The sequence below is a fragment of the Mastacembelus armatus genome, chromosome 19 (genome assembly GCF_900324485.2).
Source record: "Mastacembelus armatus chromosome 19, fMasArm1.2, whole genome shotgun sequence".
NCBI lineage: Eukaryota > Metazoa > Chordata > Actinopteri > Synbranchiformes > Mastacembelidae > Mastacembelus > Mastacembelus armatus.
The window spans coordinates 15,406,524-15,428,822 of NC_046651.1; the positions used below are offsets into that span (position 1 = coordinate 15,406,524).

General features: G+C 40.7%; 2 protein-coding genes across 3 annotated transcripts; one reads left to right on the top strand and one right to left on the bottom strand.

The window, feature by feature from the left end:
• Positions 1-110: 110 nt before the first annotated feature.
• LOC113135246 (guanine nucleotide-binding protein subunit alpha-13-like) lies at positions 111-9,123 on the bottom strand. Its single transcript, XM_026315096.2, has 5 exons — positions 8,787-9,123; positions 7,657-7,883; positions 4,537-4,587; positions 4,012-4,212; positions 111-2,504 (listed from the first exon to the last, which is right to left on the bottom strand). Exons 1-5 carry the CDS (start codon positions 9,067-9,069, stop codon positions 2,133-2,135), a joined length of 1,134 nt encoding a protein of 377 aa, XP_026170881.1. The 5' UTR covers positions 9,070-9,123; the 3' UTR covers positions 111-2,132.
• Positions 9,124-9,896: 773 nt separating this feature from the next.
• LOC113135245 (regulator of G-protein signaling 9) lies at positions 9,897-18,511 on the top strand. 2 transcript variants are annotated; one of them, XM_026315095.1, is made up of 17 exons: positions 9,897-10,170; positions 11,810-11,906; positions 12,588-12,638; positions 12,786-12,892; positions 13,140-13,191; positions 13,263-13,321; positions 13,395-13,471; positions 13,551-13,632; positions 14,802-14,864; positions 15,444-15,473; positions 15,637-15,698; positions 16,352-16,465; positions 16,599-16,714; positions 16,916-17,003; positions 17,660-17,798; positions 17,901-17,983; positions 18,305-18,511. In XM_026315095.1, the coding sequence occupies exons 1-17, from the start codon at positions 10,102-10,104 to the stop codon at positions 18,483-18,485; spliced, it is 1,470 nt and encodes a 489-aa protein (XP_026170880.1). In that variant the 5' UTR covers positions 9,897-10,101; the 3' UTR covers positions 18,486-18,511. The 2 variants fall into 2 exon arrangements, with proteins under 2 accessions (XP_026170880.1, XP_026170879.1); XM_026315094.1 differs by having other exon boundaries at positions 17,660-17,983.
• The last annotated feature ends 3,788 nt before the right edge of the window (positions 18,512-22,299 follow it).

The following is a 22,299-nucleotide window of genomic DNA, read 5'->3' on the forward strand; positions in this document are numbered from 1 at the left end:
ACCATACACTTGGTTGGGTGTTTGCAATAAATATAAAAGTCTCTCTTTGAGTCAGTATCAGTCACAGCAAAGTAATATATAGATAGTGATGTGCAAGAAAAAGAGCCTAATTTCATTAGAAAAGTGTGTTTATTGAGAAGGTTAGAGTGGCATGAGTCTTGACACAGGAATTTCAAAAAGGTGAAAAAAAAAGTACACAAAAATACATCTACATCAAAAGATCATCTTCATTGGAAAATCAGTGACTTTAAACATATTCAGAATGGAAAACAATATGCCATTTCTACAACCATTTACATATAAGGAGATAAACCTGAATATTATTTACATGGCAACAGATTACAGTATGTACAAGGCCAGGACTGGAAGCAAACTGAAGCTCAGAAGAGTTTTATTTTTGGAGCAAACCACACTGTTGTGAACAGTCCTAAGAATGGGGAGATTTGGCAGAGAAACAAAGATTTGAACAGTGCCTGGAAGTTGTCCTCTAACAAAGATCAGCCTCTTACAGAATACAGTCACTGACAAAAGTATTCAACTCCAGTAGTAGTAGTTTTTTCTGTATTTTTTAATACAAATTCAAAAAATTTAAAAGGGAAATTATAAACAGCACAAGATTGCGTGTTAAAACGCAAAATAAACTTTTTTTTAGGAGTCACAATGCCTGGGGTTCCTTAGTGCCCACAGAGTAATTGATCGGTCACCATCTCACCACAACGTTGGTTACAGTATACTAAGACAATCTCGGCCAAATCTCTGTACATCTATTAACATTCATCATTCAGGAAAACGGGAGTTCTGCCCCTTTAAAAGGCAACTAAACAGAGAGACAGAGGGGGATTCTGGGCCAACGTTCAGGGGTCAAAGCCAGGAGAATACAGTACCAAACGCTGGCAGCTACTTGTACTGAGGCCTGGCTGAGTCTCACTGCTCTGCCACCCAGATAAACATCAGATTATTTAGTTAATTTACCAACAATGACATCAGCATTTACGGCAGTTTTGATTCAACCCTGAGAAAACAGTGGACTGCACGTTCACTTGCTTGCACATCTTCTAATGTGCCAATAAAGGTAACTTTTTTTTTTTTTTACCATCTACACAACCAAAAATAAAGGACTAATTGTGTCTTAATGAAGTAAGCAAGGATTTACTCTTTTCTATAGAGACACAGGCACAAATGCAGGATTTAAACAGAGATTGGTCTCTAGGAGACACTATGTGGAAAATTCAGTCTTGCGCTTTTCTAGCATTTTTTCACAGACAAGGTGCCAGTGCTGGAGCCAGTTTCCAGATCAAACTGTTCTGAACACGTCCACTTTTAAACCAGCTGGTCCTTGTCCCAGCAATATTGGCTCCATGCTGGAACTTTCAACCTGCTGATCTCAAACCGGGAAAAAATTATGCCTGAGATGGAATTAGGAGAGAATGGTGCCAGAAAAGTAGGAAAAGGAGACATCTGTGCAGATCCAGATCAGAAGCAACCTTTCTAGACTCTACAGTGGCTGTTCATTGAATAGCACCAGGAAGTGCAGCAGAGGTAAAGGAGTGAATTCAGTGCTTGAGCACAAATCAACTCTGACACAGATAATCCCACATACAACACAACATCTAGTCTTTGTTTATATGTGGTTTATTTGATTATTTCCTGTGTTTACTGCTTGGAAAATTGTAGGTCTGGTTTAGAAACCACATGCTAATGTGTAAAAAGTTGAGCTGGTTTCTACAGCCAGGCACCGGCCCTGGGGCCAGCACAGGCACCTTGTTAGTTAAAAAGGCCCAGCGAGTTTTGTGCTGCAAGGCAGAGCTCAGGCCAAAGGAAAGTCTCAGGACAAAACAGCAGAAATCAGATGTTATCAAACGTCCAAACCGCCTGCTTGTCTTTTTTTTTTTTTTTTAATTTTTCTAAACCACAGATGGTCTGCCCTACGGACTCATTCCACTATCAAACCCTGAACTAACAAGAAGGCCAACTCTTTAAAGCCAAGAGTAAAAACTAATATAAAAACGGCTGAAGAAGAATGCTGACATCTATCAAATTCTTCAGAATCTGGTGTCTCCCAAATCCTCTTTGGGAGTAAGGCGGTAGTTTGTCCTCATTCAGGTCCTCTACTTTCACAGGTTGACAGTGGGTCATTGGAGCATGAGCTGTTTGAGGTTGTCATGGAGGATGGTGTCCTTGACGTCCCGGAACACCAGCCTGATGTTCTCCGTGTTGATGGCTGTTGTGAAGTGGTGGTACAAGGGCTTCTGGGTGGCATCGCGTCTCTTGGCACGGAAACACTCCACCATGAACGCCTGGACGTCTGGCAGGCTGTGCTCCGGCCCGGTGTAGTCAGGAAAGTAGTCCTTGAGCGGAACGCTGTTCACCTTCTCCTCCAGGAGGTCCATCTTGTTGAGGAAAAGGATGATGGAAACGTTGACAAAGACACGGTTGTTGACGATGGCCTCAAAGATGTCGAGCGATTCACGCAGCCTATTAGTTAGCCTGTCCTCCATCAGCACCTGTATGAGACAGATTAATAAAAATTACTACTGCCAGTACTAGTAGAGGACTTCTTGTAATTTGTAAGTAAATAGTAGTAGTGTTCAGAATAAACACAGTGCAAAAATTAATGGAAACCTAGCAAATATTGCTCCCAATAGCTTGACAGCCTGGCGATTCTGCCTGGCACATCTTGACTGATCTTGGTGGCCTTTTCATATATTCCAAGATGATAAACTGTCGTGTAGTTAAATTGTGGAAGTTGGGTTAGCTGCTGATGAAGAGCCCGTAAGGCAGGTGTTGTCAGTACAGTGGACACAAATGAGAAACAGAAGGAGCTTTAAATATTATTACTGTTTGCAAGCATCACCATTTCCCAGTACTCTACACCGACATAGGAGAGAATGGACACTCAAAAACACAAGCTGGAAAATTGTGTAAACATTGTTCAGTTAATGAGTTAGGATTGTCTGAGTGTGTCTATTACAGGAGCAAGAGAAAAGGAAGGTAAATAACTGGGTTTCCACCATCGGTGTTCAATAAGATTCTGAGTGTTGATTCAGATGGACCAAAAATAGAAAACTGCCACCAGGGTGTTTAATGCTGCAGATACGTAACAACAGCCTACTGCAGGGAATATGAACCAAGTGCAGGTTCAAACATTGCTCTAAAAAACATAAAAAAGGAACTTCAGCTGTGTCAACATGCACAGATGCATCTCTATCCGTGTGTGTGTCGGATGACAAGTAAAATCAGTACAAAAACATGTTCAACAGCATGGTCATTATCAAGTTTGTCAACCAAAGTAGTGAAGGTCTACTTTCTTCATGAGAACAAGGGATCTGCTGGAGCCTATCCCAGCTCTCTATGGGTACACCCTGGACAGGTCACCAGTCCATCACAGGGCCACATAGAGACACACAGAAACACACACACAATTGTAATGTGCAAACGAAAAAATAAAGAGAGAGACAAACATGTAATCTTGCATGCATTTCTATTCGTTTCCCATTTGCTAATCAAAAGTGTAACAAACCCTAACCCAAAACTAAGGTCGAACCTGAATTTTGTGTACACCACCTAAAAAACAATCATACACTAAACCTTACTAATGAAATTAAACTGGAGACATCCTGATTACACACTGGAATACACTCTGAATATGAAAAAAACAAACGCACACTAACAAAAAAAAAAAAAAAAACCATACATATGAGTAATCACCTGCATGTGTGAAAAAATAGGCAACTATGATAGTTTCAGGTATAGCTTGTTAATTTGCATTTGATGGTGTGGGATAAACCTCAGCACTATATACAAACAACCCCACACAGTTTGAGTGTGAATATAGACAGTGATCAAAACTTATCAAAAAGCCATTATCAACTAGAATAAACTGACTAAGGTGGCACTTATCAGTCCATCACGTGTGTGTGTGTGTGTGTGTGTGCGTGCGTGTGTGCGTGTGTGCTTCCTTGTGATGGAGAGGAAATGAGTTGCTGTGCCAAACCAACTGCATGTTTTCACCTGGTCATATTCTGAGGAGGAGACGAGAAAGAGGATGGAGGTGACAGAGTCGAAACACTCGAACCAGCGTTTCCGCTCTGACCGCTGCCCTCCCACATCCACCATCTTGAAGGGAACATTCTTAATTTCAAAGTCATACTCATGGATGCCTTTGGTGGGCTTGCGGGCCAGTAAGATGTCCTGTTGACTTGGAAGATAATTCTGGTGGAGACATGGAAAAACAAAGTTTAAGTATGTATATGCATTGGAGATACATATGAGAAACATACAATCTGTACAATACAACACAACCCTTTATATCTGTGCGTGTGCACAGTCATGTTTTGGTGAACTTTGGGGCATATCAATCACATTTGAGTCTTTGAGTCTTCAGTTTTCTGTTTACCAAAATGTCAGCAGTTTCCTCGGTGGACAACCATCTTAACTGTTTTGTTGTCTAATCTTAAATTGTCTAGACATGCTGCAATATTACTATAACATGCACATGTCTGATTATAACAATCAGTGCAGACAGAAACAACTTACCGGCTCGCCAAGCTTATCCAGATTATCCAAGAAATACTTCACCGACTCACCCTGCGACAGGACAGAGGAGGAATTTCTGTTAATTTGACACATTTTGTTAGATTCACTCATTTTAATCATAAACAGTGCAGCATGCATGCAATGCACATGCACTGAGTGCTATTATTGCAATACATTTGGTACTGTTAACGATGCATGGAACGATGGCAGAAAACAAATTTCACTTTAGCGGACACAGAAACACAAACACACACGTAATTTTTTTTTTTTTTCTTCGAAAATGCATGTCCGTCTACAAGCAGAGTCTACTCTGAGGAATTGAAGCAGGATGCAGGTTTTGAGTTAGATGTGTATTCGTGTGTCTTTGATGTATACAGAAGTGTGGCTAGGTCTGTGTGTGCATGGGGTGTTTTTTTTCTAGGTCGATCCGAAGCTGTTCAGGCTAAATTAGCGCAAGCCCAGACATGACATTGCCAAGACTGAGACGCAGTTCTTTATCTGTGTATGTGCTGTTCTCAACAAAAACTGACTGCAGAGAGAAAACCAGATTGCCTTTGACTTGTTTCCAGTGACCCAGTGTCTCTATTGTAAGGCACCACACCTTTACAGGCAATTTTTTTGCATGTATTTTGCATTAATGATATAGTAAACCGACACCAGTGTTATAAAATTCAAATCTTATCAGTAAAGATTGGTTGGGTTGTATCTCTGAGTGCTAGCACCACGTAGGAGCCACTTCCTCCACTGTAGCAGCTTCTGTCCTCACCTTTTGATCTTTTAAAAAACTAACATGACCTGAAAAACCTGTGTGTGTGTGTGTGTGTGTGTACGCACAAGTAGGATGTATGTGTAAGGCTAAGATTACACAAGGAAGGAGTAGAATGGCGCTGTGCTAGCCTGAAGCTCTCAGAAAGCAGAGCAGTCTGTTTCTGGGAAGCTAAGTTTAATTCTGCCACAGTTTTGGTTTTGTCTGAGTAATGAAACTTAAATCTGTGGGGACCTGCGGTTTTGAAATAATCAAAAATCACTCATTAGGAAAAAGGAGAAGAGAAACAAGAAGAGCAATCACTGAGCTCGCTCTGTTCACTATAAAGCATGACAACGCCTGCAGTTTACTGCACATTAAAAGCAAAACTGAAACACGACGTAAAAATAAAAATCCTGTTAGCATGCCATGTGTATAGTAACCCTTTTACCAGATTTGTTGTGTTTTTTGTAACGCATCACTAGTATTTTTTGCACAGTGTTCTACGTAATAACAGATGAGAAGTCAGAATAAAGTTTTATGGTTAATTTTAAAAGAACAACACTTGGGGAACCTTGTGCTACTCGAAGTGAGAGAATCCGAGTGTGGTTTCCTTCAGTTTTTAATGATAATTACAAGCAAGCAAGCCTGAAGGCACTTTGAATTTGTGATGCAAACACTTAAAGGTAATGGTCCAAGATCAAATTACTTCACGTTAACAAGGAAAACTTTAAACAGCTCCCTAGGTCGGTTAAAAACTCCAAAAATAGAGTGAAATTGCAATTTCCCAGAGACCAAGGTGACACATTGAACTGACAGCTAATAGCTCAAATCCCACAAATGTTACACTAAACAAACAAAAACAAAGGAAATGACTAACGTTACAATTCTTTAGTCTCCAATATATCAAAATAATTTTTAAAACGGCAAATTATATCCAAGGTGGCATCTTCAGTTCGCTGTTTTATATTTATATTTATATATATATATATATATATATATGTATAGTAACACAATAACATTGTGGTCTATTAATTATATCTGACAACTAGTGACTATTTTCCCTTTTAGTGTTTCAATCCTGTGTCATCTTCAGGAAAAGGCGGGTATAGAAAATGGATGGACGGATCCTGTGTCATGCTTCATGCAGAACACAAGCTGTTTAAACAGTAAATAGTTCATTTTGTTTCATTCTGTATTTTGTGTTTCTGTTTAATGTTGGACTGCATGTATGTCTGTTTATTTGTCCTCTGATGTATTTTTTGACAAATATGTTATGTGCAGATATTTTTAGAACCAAACTAAACAAACCTAATTGTTATGTGACTTACAGGTAACATCCCTGATTCATTTTGGTTGTAGTACATATATGTATCATTTACAGCTCATGTTCTAGTTTCTTGTTTTCTATAATAATTAATCGAACACTTCTTGTTTTCAGATTGCTTGTTGGTCAAGACAAGCAATCTTTACATGTCACCCTGCATTATGACAAATTATAATATTCTTGTCAAATTTCTGATATTTCATACATCAAAATGCATAAACATAATTGTCAGATGATGTCCAAGCACTTGTGTTTATCTGAAAATAATGCTAAACGGGAGAGCAGAGCACCGTTTGTGAGCATAAAGCTGTTTAACTACAGATCAACATTCCTGCTCTGATCGCTCTTATTCCCCTTTCTGTCTGCACAACCAGCTGAGTGTTGTGTGAGTGGCTCAAAAACACCATTGAGAACAATTCAACCTTATGCAACTTTAATTTTCTGCTTTTCTCTCATTACTGTAAACAATTAGAAGAAGTGTGTCCACTGGTGTCTCCCCTACTGGTAGATAGAGCATAAAGGTTGACGTGACCCGACAGCAAATGCAAGGCATCATAATTAGGAAAGTTTGAAATCACATCAGTTTGAGACAGTGTACCAGGCAAAGCAAGAGCACAGAGTGATCCTGGGTGAGGACGTGTGAACATACTGTTGACCACAGACAGGGATCACAGGGTAAACGTCAGTGTGTTAAAACGTGCATGCTGACAGCCAAGAAATAAGGACGGGGAGAGGTGTAAACAGGAAGCTGACTCAATCACATGTCTGACCGCTCAAGAGAGGGAGAGCAAAATCAGAGCAAGAGATACAGGGAGAGAGGAAAGGGAACATGAATTAAGAAAATCAGTTTCACTTTCTATTTTCACCGTAGTTCTCCTCGCCTTTTTTGTGAAAGCTCAACTGGAAACACCAGGAAACTCTGGTTTCACTTGGGGACAGAGTTATGTACTAGAGCCACATAAATTAAAGTTTTTATCAGTGGGGATACTGGGGTACTCCAGCTCTGTCACCATTATCTTTCAGTAATGTTTGGTTCACATGCACCTACCAGCTGAAACTCCCTGCGGCGATCATATGCTGTCTGTATACCCGAGTCCTCCCACAGAGTTTTGATGGCGGGCAGGTACTGCAAGAAGTCAGACGTCTCCAGTTGTCCGCTGGCCATCTTAGGTGACCGGGTATCAAACGCCATCAAGTTGTTCCCATGCTGCTGGTTGCCTGGGTTACCCCACGGGATGTGCAGCTTCTCACGCGCATCCACCAACACACGTATACCTGGAGAGGAAGTGAACAGCTCACAGGTAGTCCAACAGCCCACATGCAAAAGAAACCTAAAGTGGAAGAGAGACTAGAAGAGCTGCTGGTGTTCTACAAGCCCGTTTTATCTGAGAGCGAGATCATTTTAAGGTGTCAAAGCCAAACATAAGCACGTGCTTACATTTAGGAGAGCTACTTAATTATTTTCAACCTCCTGGTTATGTATTTAACTCTCAATTAACTGGTTCTACTAGAACAAAGAGTGAATGGTGAAAAACACCCATTATAAGTCCCAAATCCCAAAGATATTCAGCTCACTAGGCCAAATAAAATCATCAAATCCCCACATTTCAGAAGCTGGTGATCACTGCAGCTCTGAATCTCATGTTCAGGTGGTGGACCCAGTTACAGAAACAAATTACCTGGGAAATAAACACATTTGTGAAGCTTATACTGGTTTCTAATGCTCTGGGACTACATGTGGGTGTTGGTCTGTTCATCTTTGCTTATGTTGCATTGAAAAATGTGGCGTTTTGTCTCCATAAGTGGACAAAGAGGAACACCTTACAACACAGGGCAGTGGTGGGTTTGCCCTCCATTAGCTGCGTCCTTACGTTGGTGGTTGAGCAACAAAACGTGCGTATGGGTGGTGGAAACTGCAACCGTGTCCACAGCTATGATACAAAGTTTAGAAAACATCATGGCTATAGGCCTGGAAAAGATGATCTGAGCAGAAATCGGCTCATATGGGTGTGCCAGCAGCAGATGCAGACTGTTTATGTGCTTCCTATCCCCCAGCCCTGCGCTGCTACAGATGTGGAAACTTTCCCATCCATTTTAAGCGCCTTTTTGGGGCCTTTCTGTCGCGGCAAGATAGTTTCTCCCCTTCGCAGTGTACTTACTCGTCAGCAGGGAGGTTACCTTTGATAACGTTGCTGTAAATAGTGGCTCTGAACTCCTCCCGGGCTCGCTGGTCGAAGTCCTGTCCGTGGATGATCCGCATTTGTTTGAGGAAAGTCGACTTGCCGCTCTCGCCAGCGCCGAGCAGCAGGATCTTTACGAGCCGTTTCACGTACGTTTTCTCCCGGGACAGAGATTTGTCGATCTCCTTGGACTTTCTTAGCTGTTCCACCTCGCCGCTGTTGAGCAAGCAAACGGGTAGACAAACTTTTAACACGGACCTGGTTGGCAGGAAATCCGCCATGTTCGCACAAACTTCATCGATGCTAATTTGATGCGCGTTCGCAGAGCGCGGGCACGGGACCAAGCCCCTTCCCTAAACTCAGGAAGTAGTTAGCGCTGCTGTTTACCATCCAAAGTCACTTTTTAGTACTTGTTTACTTATTTCAGACAAACACAAATAAAAATTTTATCCTTAGCTACCTACGCATTGACACGCTTAAAATATAGCTAGCTACTTTATATGATGCTCAAATGACATAACGTTGAAATTAAACATTCATCTTAACGACGCAGATATTACAATTAACTGCAACAAGACTAAGTTTGAACGACACATTTAAATACCCAGAGTTGTTTTACACTAACAAAACAGTCGGGAATTCAGAGTTAACTTTAAAATAAAGCACATTTTCTGGTGACACCATGTCGCCCCCTGCTGGTTCAAATGGCTAATTGCGTAACTCACATTGCCTGTTAGAAAATGCCGAGCTCTGATTGGCTAATTCCACCGCTACCTTCAAATGCAGTTGGAAATGTGGCTATTTGTGGTTGAACGAGGTTTAGAAAGATCGATCAAATGGGAAATTTAAATTTTGCACGAGGACAGGCAGATATCAGCAGCTTTGGTGCGTTAATAAAGTCACAGAAAATCACAGAACAGTTATTAAGCCTGAATTAATTTAATGAAGTGTGAAATGTGTACTATTTCAGACGTTTCTTGATCAATAAACTATATGTAATAAAATCAATTATAAACTTCTATGCTGTTTTCATTGCGTATATGAAGAGTAATACAACTATCTGAATTATACTGTAGACCTGAATGTGGCGATGACAATTTAACACATTTACAATTTCCAACCTTTCACGTACGAGCTTATTGGGAACACTGAAAGACAGCATCAGTATCGATCATTGCATTTCCCCTCCAGCATCTCCACACGACACAGGGCTCACAGGCGACAGTAGTACTGACCGTGTGTGTGTGTGTGCGTGTGTGTGTGTGTGAAAGAGAGAGAGAGAGAGAGAGAGAGAGTGAAAGGCATCAGACATTATGACCATTAGAAACACTCTCCGGGATCATGGACAGAGATATCGACCACGGATGGCTTGTCTCAAAAAGGTAGGCTATTCTTTTACATCAGAGATCATGATCATAACCCTGCTCAGGTTTATGTAGATACACCTGCAGACATAGACTGGTCACTTGCATGACTCCTCTCCTCTGCTGTAACCTCATAAGCCGAGGTTGTATTGGCATTTACTCTTCTAAACAATCCACAATCTCTGCAAGTCCTAAGAGGAATTCTGGATGTTTTTGATATAGCCTGTATATTTAGGTTAGGTTGTTTTGTAAAGTAAGAAAGCTCATAGGCAGCCTTTGGAACAGAGAATGCTTTGAAGAAAAAAGGAGACAGCAAACATGCACTGTTTATTATGATACACTCAAATCTGAATTTAAACATTTTTATATTTCAGAAGAAAAAAGCATTGAGAAATACACCCAACAGAATGACATGACATTGGTACGCTGGAAAGCAAATGTCATCTTGGTGTCGGTGCACACTCTTATCTGTCACACTAAATATTAGACTGTGTTTGGTGCAGCCGTTTCACAGTGATAAGGTCATTCAGTTTAATAAGCATTAAGCCTGGATCAGCATCACTGCTTGCATTTACACCAACCAACTGGAAAGAAGTTAATCCAGTGTTTTGGAAAACAACAGCCCGGTCCTGTAGCAAGAGCAGGGCACCATCATCTCACATTTCAAATTCATTCACATCAGGAGATATGTGCATTTAGAATCTGGAAAAATGTGTTGGAAATGATTAAGACAAAAGCCATTTCATTAGCAAAATGTTTTCAGTCTATTGAGGTCAGAAGCTCTCAGCAGTGCCCTGCTCTCCAGGGTAAGGCTCAGAGAGAGCTCATTTCCAAAAGAACTTTGTGTTTTGGTCCATGAAAGCCCACTTAGGTCCGGCTCAGCCTGGGGCTTATAGCCTCTCCAGGATGACTTCAAAGCACAAAGCCACTTCAAACAGGCCTGGGAGTCAGGTACATACACCCAGTGTCTCTCACACACATTTTCACACAAAATGAATGAATACACTGCATCTTTCCTTGTTTCCAAGCACACACCTGAGCTGGAGGATCTGTGGAAGCTGTGGGATAAGATGATAAAACTGTTTAGATGGCAGTGACTCACTGCAAACCTCCCACACAAACCAAACAAAAGCCATGAGATCAGGGCATGAAACAAACCTCTGATCTCGCCTCTCGCCATGTTTAAATGCAGTGTTAGGGTTCAGACTTCTAACGTGGATTTTGATCTAAAAATCAGAATAGCTGTGCTGACAGACTTGACCACCCACGGTCGCAAAATCACCCAGCTATTGTCTGACAGGAAGTATTAATTACATGCCTAGAGAGTTAGCCTTAATGTCCCACAGGGACCAATTTCTCAGAGTTTTAACTTAAATGAGAGGCTATTAGCTGCATTATTTCCAAATCTTTCATTAAACAAAGGTTAAATGTGGTGTGCATGATGAAGATGATAATGTTCATTACCACCACCATGGTTTAGATACTCTACACTGAATAATTCTGCAGCAAATAAATCTCATTCACAAAAACCCACAAAATAATGTTTGACTGGCTGGATTTTCCCTTTAACCTGTTAAGTGTGAAAGCAACCCGTTGGCATGGTAACCTATGTTGTTGTGTGGTAAAGGCTTTTCTCACCTATAAAATTTGTTTGCAGGCAGAAAAGGTGTTGCTGGAGATGCAAGACCCCAAAACAGGAGTTAGGTCACAGACTCAGAAACTGGTTATCACAACAATACCACACGCTATCACTGGTGAGGACACGGTGACACACACACACAAATATACAAACACAGATGAATGCACATATACAGTAGTACACGGTTGATGTTATTCAGCAGCTGGTTGAGTGATTGTGCCTGCATAGTCTCACTGGAGGATACCGGAGCTCCGGGCTCAAACTCGAGAGCTACAGATTTCATCTCCATGACAACCCCCACGGTCTCGGAGTCAGGGAGAGGGAACAAAGTAGGAGGTGAAGGAGGAGGATGATGGTTGAGCAGGCGAGAGGAAAAGGAACAGAGACAGAAACAAGCAAAAAACAGAGACAGTGAAGAGGTGGTGATGGTGGAGGAGGAGAAGAAAGAGAGGGAACCCAGACTTCTACGTCATCTGCAGCTGAATGAATGAAACATGCAAACCGCTCCTCTCCTCTTTCCTCATTTCAGATTCTTTACTTGAATCTGCTCTTTTCATTTTCTTTCCTTTGCTTTCCTTTGCTCTCCTCTTTTCTCCTTTCCCCCCTCTCCTCTTTTCTCCTTTCCCTTCCACTGCCATCGCCACAGTCGGCAGTAGCTTTTCAGAGAGAAGTCTGGCATTTACAAACACACACCCACCAACCTGCACTCAACACTTATTTCTTGTTCGTTGTTAGGGTTGCTCTTGTGACTATTGCTTCATATTTCTGACATATGCTATTTGACTTTGCTCCTCAGGTGAAGACATAATTGCATGGTTAGCGGACAGATTTCAAATAGACACACAAGGTGAGCTATGAGATCAACATGAACATGACATACAGGTTTATGTGAGCTGAAGATCTTAATGGTTAAAAATCCTAATGGCCACGAAGTTTCTTATGAAGTGAATATCAGCAGAATTGCCACAGCAGCTGCTTGTCTCTATGTCTGCAGAAGCGAGGAATTTTGGCTCTATGCTGGTGGCGTTAGGATACATCTATCCTCTACAAAACCACAAGCGCTTAGTGATCAAACCAGATGCATCTTTCTATCGCTTTCAGGTAAAAACATCCAAAACCTTTACTGAGGTCACTTCATGTCATACACTTCATTTCTGCACAGATGCTCTACAGAGCTTCCATAGGAGGGTAGAAAATAAGAACATTTGCTATTAGTCACTGTTCATTTTTTAAACATAATCAGGTCTGGGTTTTGGTTTTTAAACTTACAGTAAATTTACCTCATTTTAATTTTGGCCTGTACCAAATCTATTTTACTCTTCTGACTAGATTCTTTTTCCCTTTCCAGACACCATACTTCTGGCCCACACAGCAGTGGCCTGTTGAGGACACAGATTATGGTGAGTGTGACAAAATTTGATCTTATTCCTATCAACCCTCAGCTAACATTCCTTTCTGTTTTATTATGAAGCAATCTACCTGGCAAAAAAAAACATACGTAAGAAAGGAGTCCTGGAGCTGCACGAGCAGGTGAGAAAAAGACTGAGACCCGGAAGAAATTTCTTTTGCTAGCATTTGCTGAGATGTTATTCTGTGGCTTCAGGAGCAGTATAACCGTCTTCACAAGTGGATGAATCATAAATGGGACTTCGTAGTGATGCAAGCCAAAGAACAGTATAGGTAGGTGTCAGAGAAACAGAGAGACATCTCGATTTCAAGGTGAAGAAGGTGCTACGCTTCTGTGTGTGTGTGATTTCAGGGCTGCAAAAGAGAGGAAGAAACCAGACCGAGTGGTGTTTGACTGCCAGGAGAGAGCCTACTGGGTGGTTCACAGGCCTCCAGTGAGCGCGCGCGCACACACACACACACACACACAAAGTTATCAGACTTCTTGTGCACACACAGGATGCAGTTTCATGTAGTAGATTTCCAGCAGTCAGAGAAGTATGAAAATAAATTGCACTCCACCTCTATACTTCCCAGGGTATCTCATTATCTCTACCCATGATGCCTCATTACCATTACATGTCCAGTCAGAGAAAAGGGCACAAGTGATTAATATTTCACACTGTGTAGGAGAATGTGATGCAGTGGTTTGCACGTCGTGGTTGTGATGTCGTCAGTTGGAGTTTCAGCAAACTGTGAGGCTGTATTGCTGATCAGCTGATTACCTATCAACTGAGGTGTTTGGGGCCTGACTGTAGAGCGCTGTTTATAGCATAATCCTGAGACCCACACAGGAATTATTTCAGATCATATTGTGTCAACATGATGCAAATTCCTAGAAAAATATTTAACTAATGGACACCAGCCTGGGGAGAGACAGTATACTCATATAGGAGGAGTACCTGGTCTCTGCTGTTGTAGGCACAACATGATGAAGCTGCCATGAGTGGCAGTTTTCATTGTATTTAATAGGTGCTTTTACTGTTTCTCTTTGTTTCCAGTTTTCCTGCTAGGCAACAAAAATCACTGTGTGGCTCATCAGACATTTTCACAGCAGACATTTTGCATTGTCATATTAGAAGAAACAGGACAGGTGTAGCTTATAATATTTAGGATGGCTCAGCTTCATTAAGTGTCTCACTCAATACCAGGACCCTAATAATGGCTCCCATAAATGGAAAGCAGCTGGGTTTGCCTTCAATCTACATCAGGACTTATGTTACACTTATTTGTAGATCTCATCTGTAACAGCCATGTTTCCATCTAAAATAACATAATCCAGGGAGGAATCTGTGCCATATAGTGGTGAATTCAGCTCAATACATGTTTAAAGCCTCTGCTGTAAACACATAAATGACTTTATGTTGCTGCTCTAATGGCCACGATTGAATTCACAAAATCACATTTTACACGTGAGTGCCCTGCTGTTGTCTCAGATGGTCAGGAAAAGTGTGACACATCATCAGCCTGTGATTAGCATTACAAAACAGCCATCTGCTTTAATTAATTAGCCCTTTGGTAAACACGCATTGTGTATTTTTATTGTGTTGACGTGTTTGTGTAGCCAGGGACAGTGAGTGCTATGGACTATGGACTGGATCGACGAGTAGATCCTAATGCAGACGAGGTATCAGGTGAGTCTCTGCATGACCTGTCTGGACATAATTCCTGTCAGTCAGCTTATGTTCAATAAGAGGCTTTAATATGTACTGTAGATCCAGGTGCAGTAAAGGCTACTTATCTTCCTTTTCCTTTCTCTGTCTGCAGTTTCACATATTAAACTTATCTTTTACTAAAATTTTCTCCTTTTCTTTTTTCTTCTCTTCACTTCTGCAGACTTTTCCTGTGGCTCTCTTTTTGTATCCAGACTTTTTAAACTGGTTATGAACACCTGCACACACAAACAATCCCCTGCTTGCACTTGCCATAATATACTCCTGACCTTCTAACCATAAATACACATATAAAGATTCCCAGTTTATCTAATCATCATATTGATGCTGCCCTGTGAAAACTATGCCAGAAACAATCCAGTTTCTGGCATGGTAATAATGCATAACATTGCCATAATATTTGTAAGATACATATGATAATATAATATGTACATAATACATAATATGTATGCTATAAGATACACATTTTTTTTCCATTCTCTGATATGACACATAATTGTAATGTAATGTTTGATATGTATTTTCTTCCCCAGGCAAAAACACCTGACTTCTATGAGAAAATTGTAAGTGAGATTTTATGCCTCACTCCTTCTTTGACTTTCATATTTTTTTTTATAGCCTGTTCCATCTAAACCAACAACTGTGTTAACCATTAGTGCCTATCCACAGAGACAGATCAGTTTTCCTGACATTTTATAGCTGCCGTCTCTCTTTTGCTTCCTACAGAAGATCTTTACCCAGCAGTCCATCATGAGACCCAGAGTGAAGTCATCTGTGTCCATTGGAGCGTAAGATAGCCTATCATATTCCCTGTTCTCCTATATCTGTGACAAATCATATCTCAAAATAGCAAACACACAATATTTTCATTATATCCTCACTGACCTGCAGATGGAGGATGATGAGCAAATGTGATACAGATACAATAACTGTAGGTTCAGTGGCTGTAATATATTAGGGAACACTAACTGTTGCCAAGGCTGCACAGTTCTATGAATCTGCTGTTTTGCTAATTAAAGATTGTTTTAAATTGGCAGTCGGAGCCAGAGCACCCTCGAAATACATGTCACACTTTCTCTTATAAGGAAACAGCAAAATGAAAAAAGAATCATCACAGATTCAAAATTAATAAATTGTCCTTGACCTTGGGTCTAATCTGTTGGGAGATATCTCATTAACTAACAAACAGACAAACAAACAATGTAATTCCAGTGGAAACTAATTTCATTTACATTTAAACACTTGGCTAGCTGGTGACCTACTTTAACTGGTGGGATGGATGTAATTCTCTAAAGCAGTAACCCTGTTTTTACTCCTCAGTGTGTCCTCTGGTGTAATCTAAGTGTTGATTGATATTCATGAGTGTAGCTGGCTGTGTGACTGACTGTAATGTAAAGGCTCTTTCCTTCAGACTTTACATACCTTTTCCCTGTTCCTGCAGAATGGTGAAATACTGTGCCACCTACAACAGCCACGACCCCTTCCTGTCTAAGTGTCTTCCCAGCAACCCCTGGCTCACTGATGACATCACATACTGGACCCTGAACATGCCCAAGTGAGTCAGCTGAGGAAAACACAATTTATATGGTGTTTACTGTCATTCAGATTCAACTGAATATTGGAGTATAACACAAAGTCGTTGAATGATTTTATTCATTTTGAGGAATTTTTTCATTTGTGTGAAACAGTGTGGAAATACCAACTAAAATGCGTGTGGAGAGGTGGACGTTTAGCTTTGGAGAGCTGCTCTCTGACCCCCGAGGACGAGATGATTTCAGACTCTTCCTGAAGAAAGAATTCAGTGGTATGATGCTTCATTAGATCATGCTGAAGAAAAGTGGGATAGCACAGATTACTGAAGTGTTACCCTTGCAAATGTGCTGCACTGGAAATCTAACTTTGGTTACACATTGTTCATTTTTCAGCCATTAAATGGGGCTAAGAAAAGCATGGTAGGTGTCTTTTTTTTGCTATTATTTTCATATATATTTCTGAACTGTTTCAGGTGAGAACTTGGCATTCTGGGAGAGTTGTGAGGATCTGAAGTGGGGCACTGCTGCAACGATGAGAGAGAAAGCAGAACAGATCTACAAGTAATTTTTTTTCTGGTCTTTGATGAACATTGATTGCAGTAGAGGTGGAAATAGAGCTAACGGGATTAGACAGTCAGCAGTTTCCACTGATTAGTCATCATTGTGAATTTTCAAGTAAAGTTTGTGGGAAAAATCCCTTCTCAGGTTGTAATTTATCCAGTGTGAGGTTTTGCTGCTTCACTAATTTTTTTTTAAACTAAATTATTAAAAAATGTAATTAAGTTAAATATCAGTTGCAGCTGTAGTTGGAATCATTTTTATATTGATGATGATTTAAATGTAAATTACGTCCAAGGAGAAATGCTGCTTTTTTTGAAAACTGATGATAAAGAATCTAAATTATTATTGAAATGTGTGATTATACATTTTTTATGCAGATATAAGAATATTTTTCAGGTCTGACCATTAATCAGGAAAATGTACTTGCAAGTACTGAATTTAGAAAAAATGCCCCAAAAAACCTAACACAGGACAAACCTCCCACTGGACAGCAAACCCCAAAATAGCTAAATGAAAATCAGCAATGTCAGAGAAGCTATATCCATGATATCCATGAAAGTTTGACAAATGCTTCAACCTTGTTCTGTCTGAAGTGTATGGAGCAGAAGTATAGATGTGCATGAAGAGATATATTTCTCTGCCTTTCCTAATCCCAGGACATTCCTGGCCCGTGGTGCACCACGATGGATCAACATTGATGGCAAGACGATGGAAATCACAGTGAACGGCCTGAAACACCCACACAGATACGTCCTGGACGCAGCCCAAACTCACATCTACATGCTCATGAAGAAGGTAAGTGAACCACCAGATAACAGTGGAGTTACAATTTCCACAAGTTTGTACCCACCCTCTCCAAGCACCATTGGTTCAGGACATGTTTATGTATGTTTGCAGGACTCATACGGACGTTACCTGAAATCTCCAGTCTTTAAGGACACGTTGAAAAAGGCCATCTGTCCTGAGGAGCATAAGTTCACGTAAGGCACATTTTCATATAATGTTGAACGTTAATCCATTGCTTTTAATTTGGAATAAATTTGGACAAGCCAGTCTGATAAAGACCAAATGCACAGTCAGAAAGGACAAATCATTGGTTATTCACAGGTTGTGGCACCGGTCTGGTAAAACAAGAGTTTCTGTTTCTCATTTCTAAGGCTGATAAACTGTCCAAAACCTAATTCTCACCATGTTTTTCTTCCCTCCTCTTCTCTTCGCTGCTCCATTTTCTTGTGTTATTTCTTTTTCATTCATCTTCTATTTCTTTCTTCCACACACTTGTGGACCTTCTGGTCTCCTAGTGCTGCCCAGTTGGAGCAGAACGCGAAGAACAGACGGCCCAGTCTCAGTCCCATCATCCTCCGACAGCAGGAGCAGGAGCAGAGGGCCAAGATGGCTGCCAGTGCCCCTGTTGACATCACACAGGTCATGAGCAAACTCAGCAAGGAGGTGCACCCCCATCCTCCTCCTCCTAAGAAGTGAACACAGACACATGATGTTCACTGACACTCAGGGTCGAGATTTCATTGAATTATTTAGTGAAATCATTTAAACAAAAGCTGCAGTTTATTGCTTAATGACAATGTCTGCATTTTAATGATAATTTAATTAAAGTTGATAGATGCTGATCAGTATTATACAATACCAGTAGTAGTAGTATTAATGGTTTTAGTTAGTGACTATATTCATACTTATGTCAAAGATCTAGTTTCAGATTGAGTATTAAAGCTAATGCTAAACATTCAGAATTAGGTAGTTGAAGTATAACCAGAGCAGCAACTATTTTATAGTAACTATTTTGCACATAGTTTTAGCGTCACATGAATTTGTTTTAAAACATTTGCTACTTTTGGGCTGTTTCTTCAATACAACTGAAATGTATTTACTGGGAATATGTCCCTGTGACACACATCTCATAACCTGGACTAATAAAACCACGATGACAGGTAAGGCTTTGTGACGTTGGAGAGCTGAGCCTTTCTGCACATGCCAAATTAGTGACTACAGGCAGAAGACAAATAGTCACATTGTGACATCTGTTATATTTGTGTCCATTCCAGCTGTAACTGTTTGTCTTTTGTTTCTCATAACACACATTGTACTGTCCATTTTCACTCAAAGACTGTTATGTACTGTGTGTTTTCATTGTCATCAGTCATAAGCTAATAAACACCCACAAACCACCACCACGTTTATGCCTTTGTTTTGAGTTGTTCACTGTTTTCCTGTAGTCTGATCTTCACGCTGTACATCCTTCTGGCCTTTCCTACAAACTGTGAACCTGGTCTGTGTAAAACAGCTGATTCTGTCCTGATACTAGAAAAATCTCACTTCTTATTTACATATGTCACCTTTGCATTTAGGGAATTTCAGAATAATCAATTTATCAATAAAGTAACTGTCAGATTAGCTGTGTGCTGAAATATTTGTTACAGTCTAAAATATATTACAAGAACTTCTATCTATCATTAAACTGTCACCACCAGTCATAAGTAGTAATAAGTATGAAAACCAGGTCATGTATTGCATATATGCAGGTATGATATTTTTAATGGCACATATCTCTGGAGTGAAACCCTCTCGGTGCCTTCTGACTTGTGTTCCTTGCCCTTTGACCTCACAGCTGTGCCGCTTCACCACTCCTGTTCCTCACCTCGCTGTCTACTCTGGCTTTACTGACCCACCCTCAACCAATGACTCGCTCCCCTTCCTGGCCCACACAACGGCCTGTCCGTCCCCCATCAGTGTGGCCTTGGACAGCACCTCAGCCTCGGAGCGGCGAGCAGAAGCTACTGAGGGAGAAGGTGAGGGGAAGCCTGAGGCTGGAGCCCCCGCAGGTGGAAATGTGCCCAAGTCTCGCATGGCTTTTTCACTGCGTCGCCTGCTGAAGCGGGGCTGCACCCCCTCCACCATGTTTGCCAGCTTGTCACCTAAATGCCACTCGACTGCCGGGACAAGTAGCCGCATTCAGCCAATCAGCCCAGATCAACCCAGCCAGGCTCCACCCAGAAGGATTGGCAAGTGAGTGTGAGCCAAGGAAAGACCGTCACACCTATAAAATCGTTCTTCAGGCTAAATCTACATGACACCCTACTACACTCTGTTGTTTCAGCTCCAATCCATTTTATCTTTGGCATGGGGTGTTTATATTTAGGATCTAATGTTCCACAACAGAAATGTGCCAGTGTCCTAAAATGCATTTTAACACAAAACGTGTATTATGTGTATCATGAGTAGATGTCTTTTACCAAATCCTTTTTCCAACCTTCCACAGTTTTTTCCAGATTAAAGTGGATATTCCTCCAGAGTGCCGAATCTACCCTATAGAGTCTGAGGATGAGGAGGAGGAGAACAGGGCAGCCTCTCGGGGAGGAGTAGGAGCCAAAGAGATCATCTGTCCTTGGGAGAGCCTCACTCCACACAATGGGACAGGCTCATAGGCTGAGTTTACACAGGTATAAAAAGATGGAGTGTGAAATCCATGTGGCACAGATGCAGCGTGTTTGTATAAACAGGCTGGAAGCAGATTTTCTCATGTTGTGACAGAGATCAACGATCTCATGCAGAGCATGAAGGGGTAAAATCTGAGTGTTTATTGTCCTGTGTAAATGTGGTCATATTCTCATCACCAGGCCACAAATTACAACATAAAAACCAAACAACACAGACAGATAAAACAGTCAGTCTGGGACACTGTAGTGATGGATGTTGGTCTGCAGTAAACAGAGCATCAATGTAGTACAGGAAGCCTGTATTTTGAGTATCAAACACCCACTGCCTGTTGACTTAAGAGGAGCAGGTTTCATGTCTGCTGCAGTTCAACGAGACTCAGTTTCTCCAAAATATGTCTAAATGAAGTTAGCCGTTTATCTTGGGTACACACAGTTATGCAAGGCCATCACTAGGATTCTTGAAATGCTTTATTCAATACTCCTAATTTCTGCATTCATGCACTCTTCTCTAAAAGGAGACCCCCCCAAAAACGAATGTAAACCCTTATTTTAGCATTTAATTTCTATTAATTTATTTGAATTTTATCTGCCTTTAATGGCCTAAAGATGGATTCAAATGCTTCTTCAGAGTAGGGAAAATGCAAAGTGAATAATTTATATGTAATTGTATAATCTAAAACTGGTGGCCTTTAAAAATCCCTATACAAAATAACATTTATTCACTAAAATATTGACATATTTTGGAGCATTTGCCGAAAAAGCCTGTAGGCAGGAAATGTTTGATATTCAAAACATATTGTTTTGGTGGAATATTCCTTTAACTCCAGCCTTACTGTCAACCCTTACTGATGTGAGCACCGGCTGAGCCAGCTGTTTTGTTTAGAGGTTCAGTTTTCAGGAATTAGCAGACTTCCTGGCTTCTCTAGAAGACAACAGGATGTAGAAAACATCCAAGAGTTTTCAAAACTTCAGTTGTAGCTCTCAGACCTCATTCTTTTATCTTTTCATAAACAGTAGCTCTACAGCAGCCTTATCCACCTGCACACACCTGACATATTTTGCTTGTCTTTTCTACAAAGGAGGCATATTCACACACACATTTTAACAGCACCTGGAAACCTAAACTAAATTATATCTCTGCCAGGGAGTGGACATATTTGGAGTCAGACTGTGCACATGCCTGTGCACATGCCTGCTAAACTATAGCTCCTGAACTTATATATTTACTGAATAATGATCTGTTTTCTGACGTAAAGAAATGTGTTCTTGTGCTGCTAAATAGACTTAGATGCCTCATCTCAAATTGACTTACCTCTTAAATACACTATGTGAAATGACAATAGATGCAGTTGAGGTACAAAAAAAAAAAAAAGGAGAGCACCTGCTGATTCACTCCTGTCAGACACACACTCTTCATGAATGGAAAGTTACTGCAAAGGGGGACAGGTATTTGGCTCCACTGCTGTTTTGTACACTTGTGTAGCTGTCGTACACTCTGAGTAAGGTGTTGATATTTTCACATGGGGCGGGGGGGGGGCATTACAATGTGAACTAACTGTCAGAATGTATAATCTTTATCATGTTTACAGATGCAAGAATGTGAAAAATACCTTAAATTTCTTTTATCTGATTTGTACATTCCATGGCTTGTGTCAAGTGCCTCAATAAATGACTTAAAGAACCACCTGAGATGCTGATATAACAGTTAGATAACTTTAGACTGTCACTACCAATCAGTCATCGTCACCAAATGCCTATCAAAATACTTTTCTGAACATCTGATACTTATTTTGTTCTGTGGTGTTACTAAGGCAGTTTCACCATACACATTCATTTTATTGCAT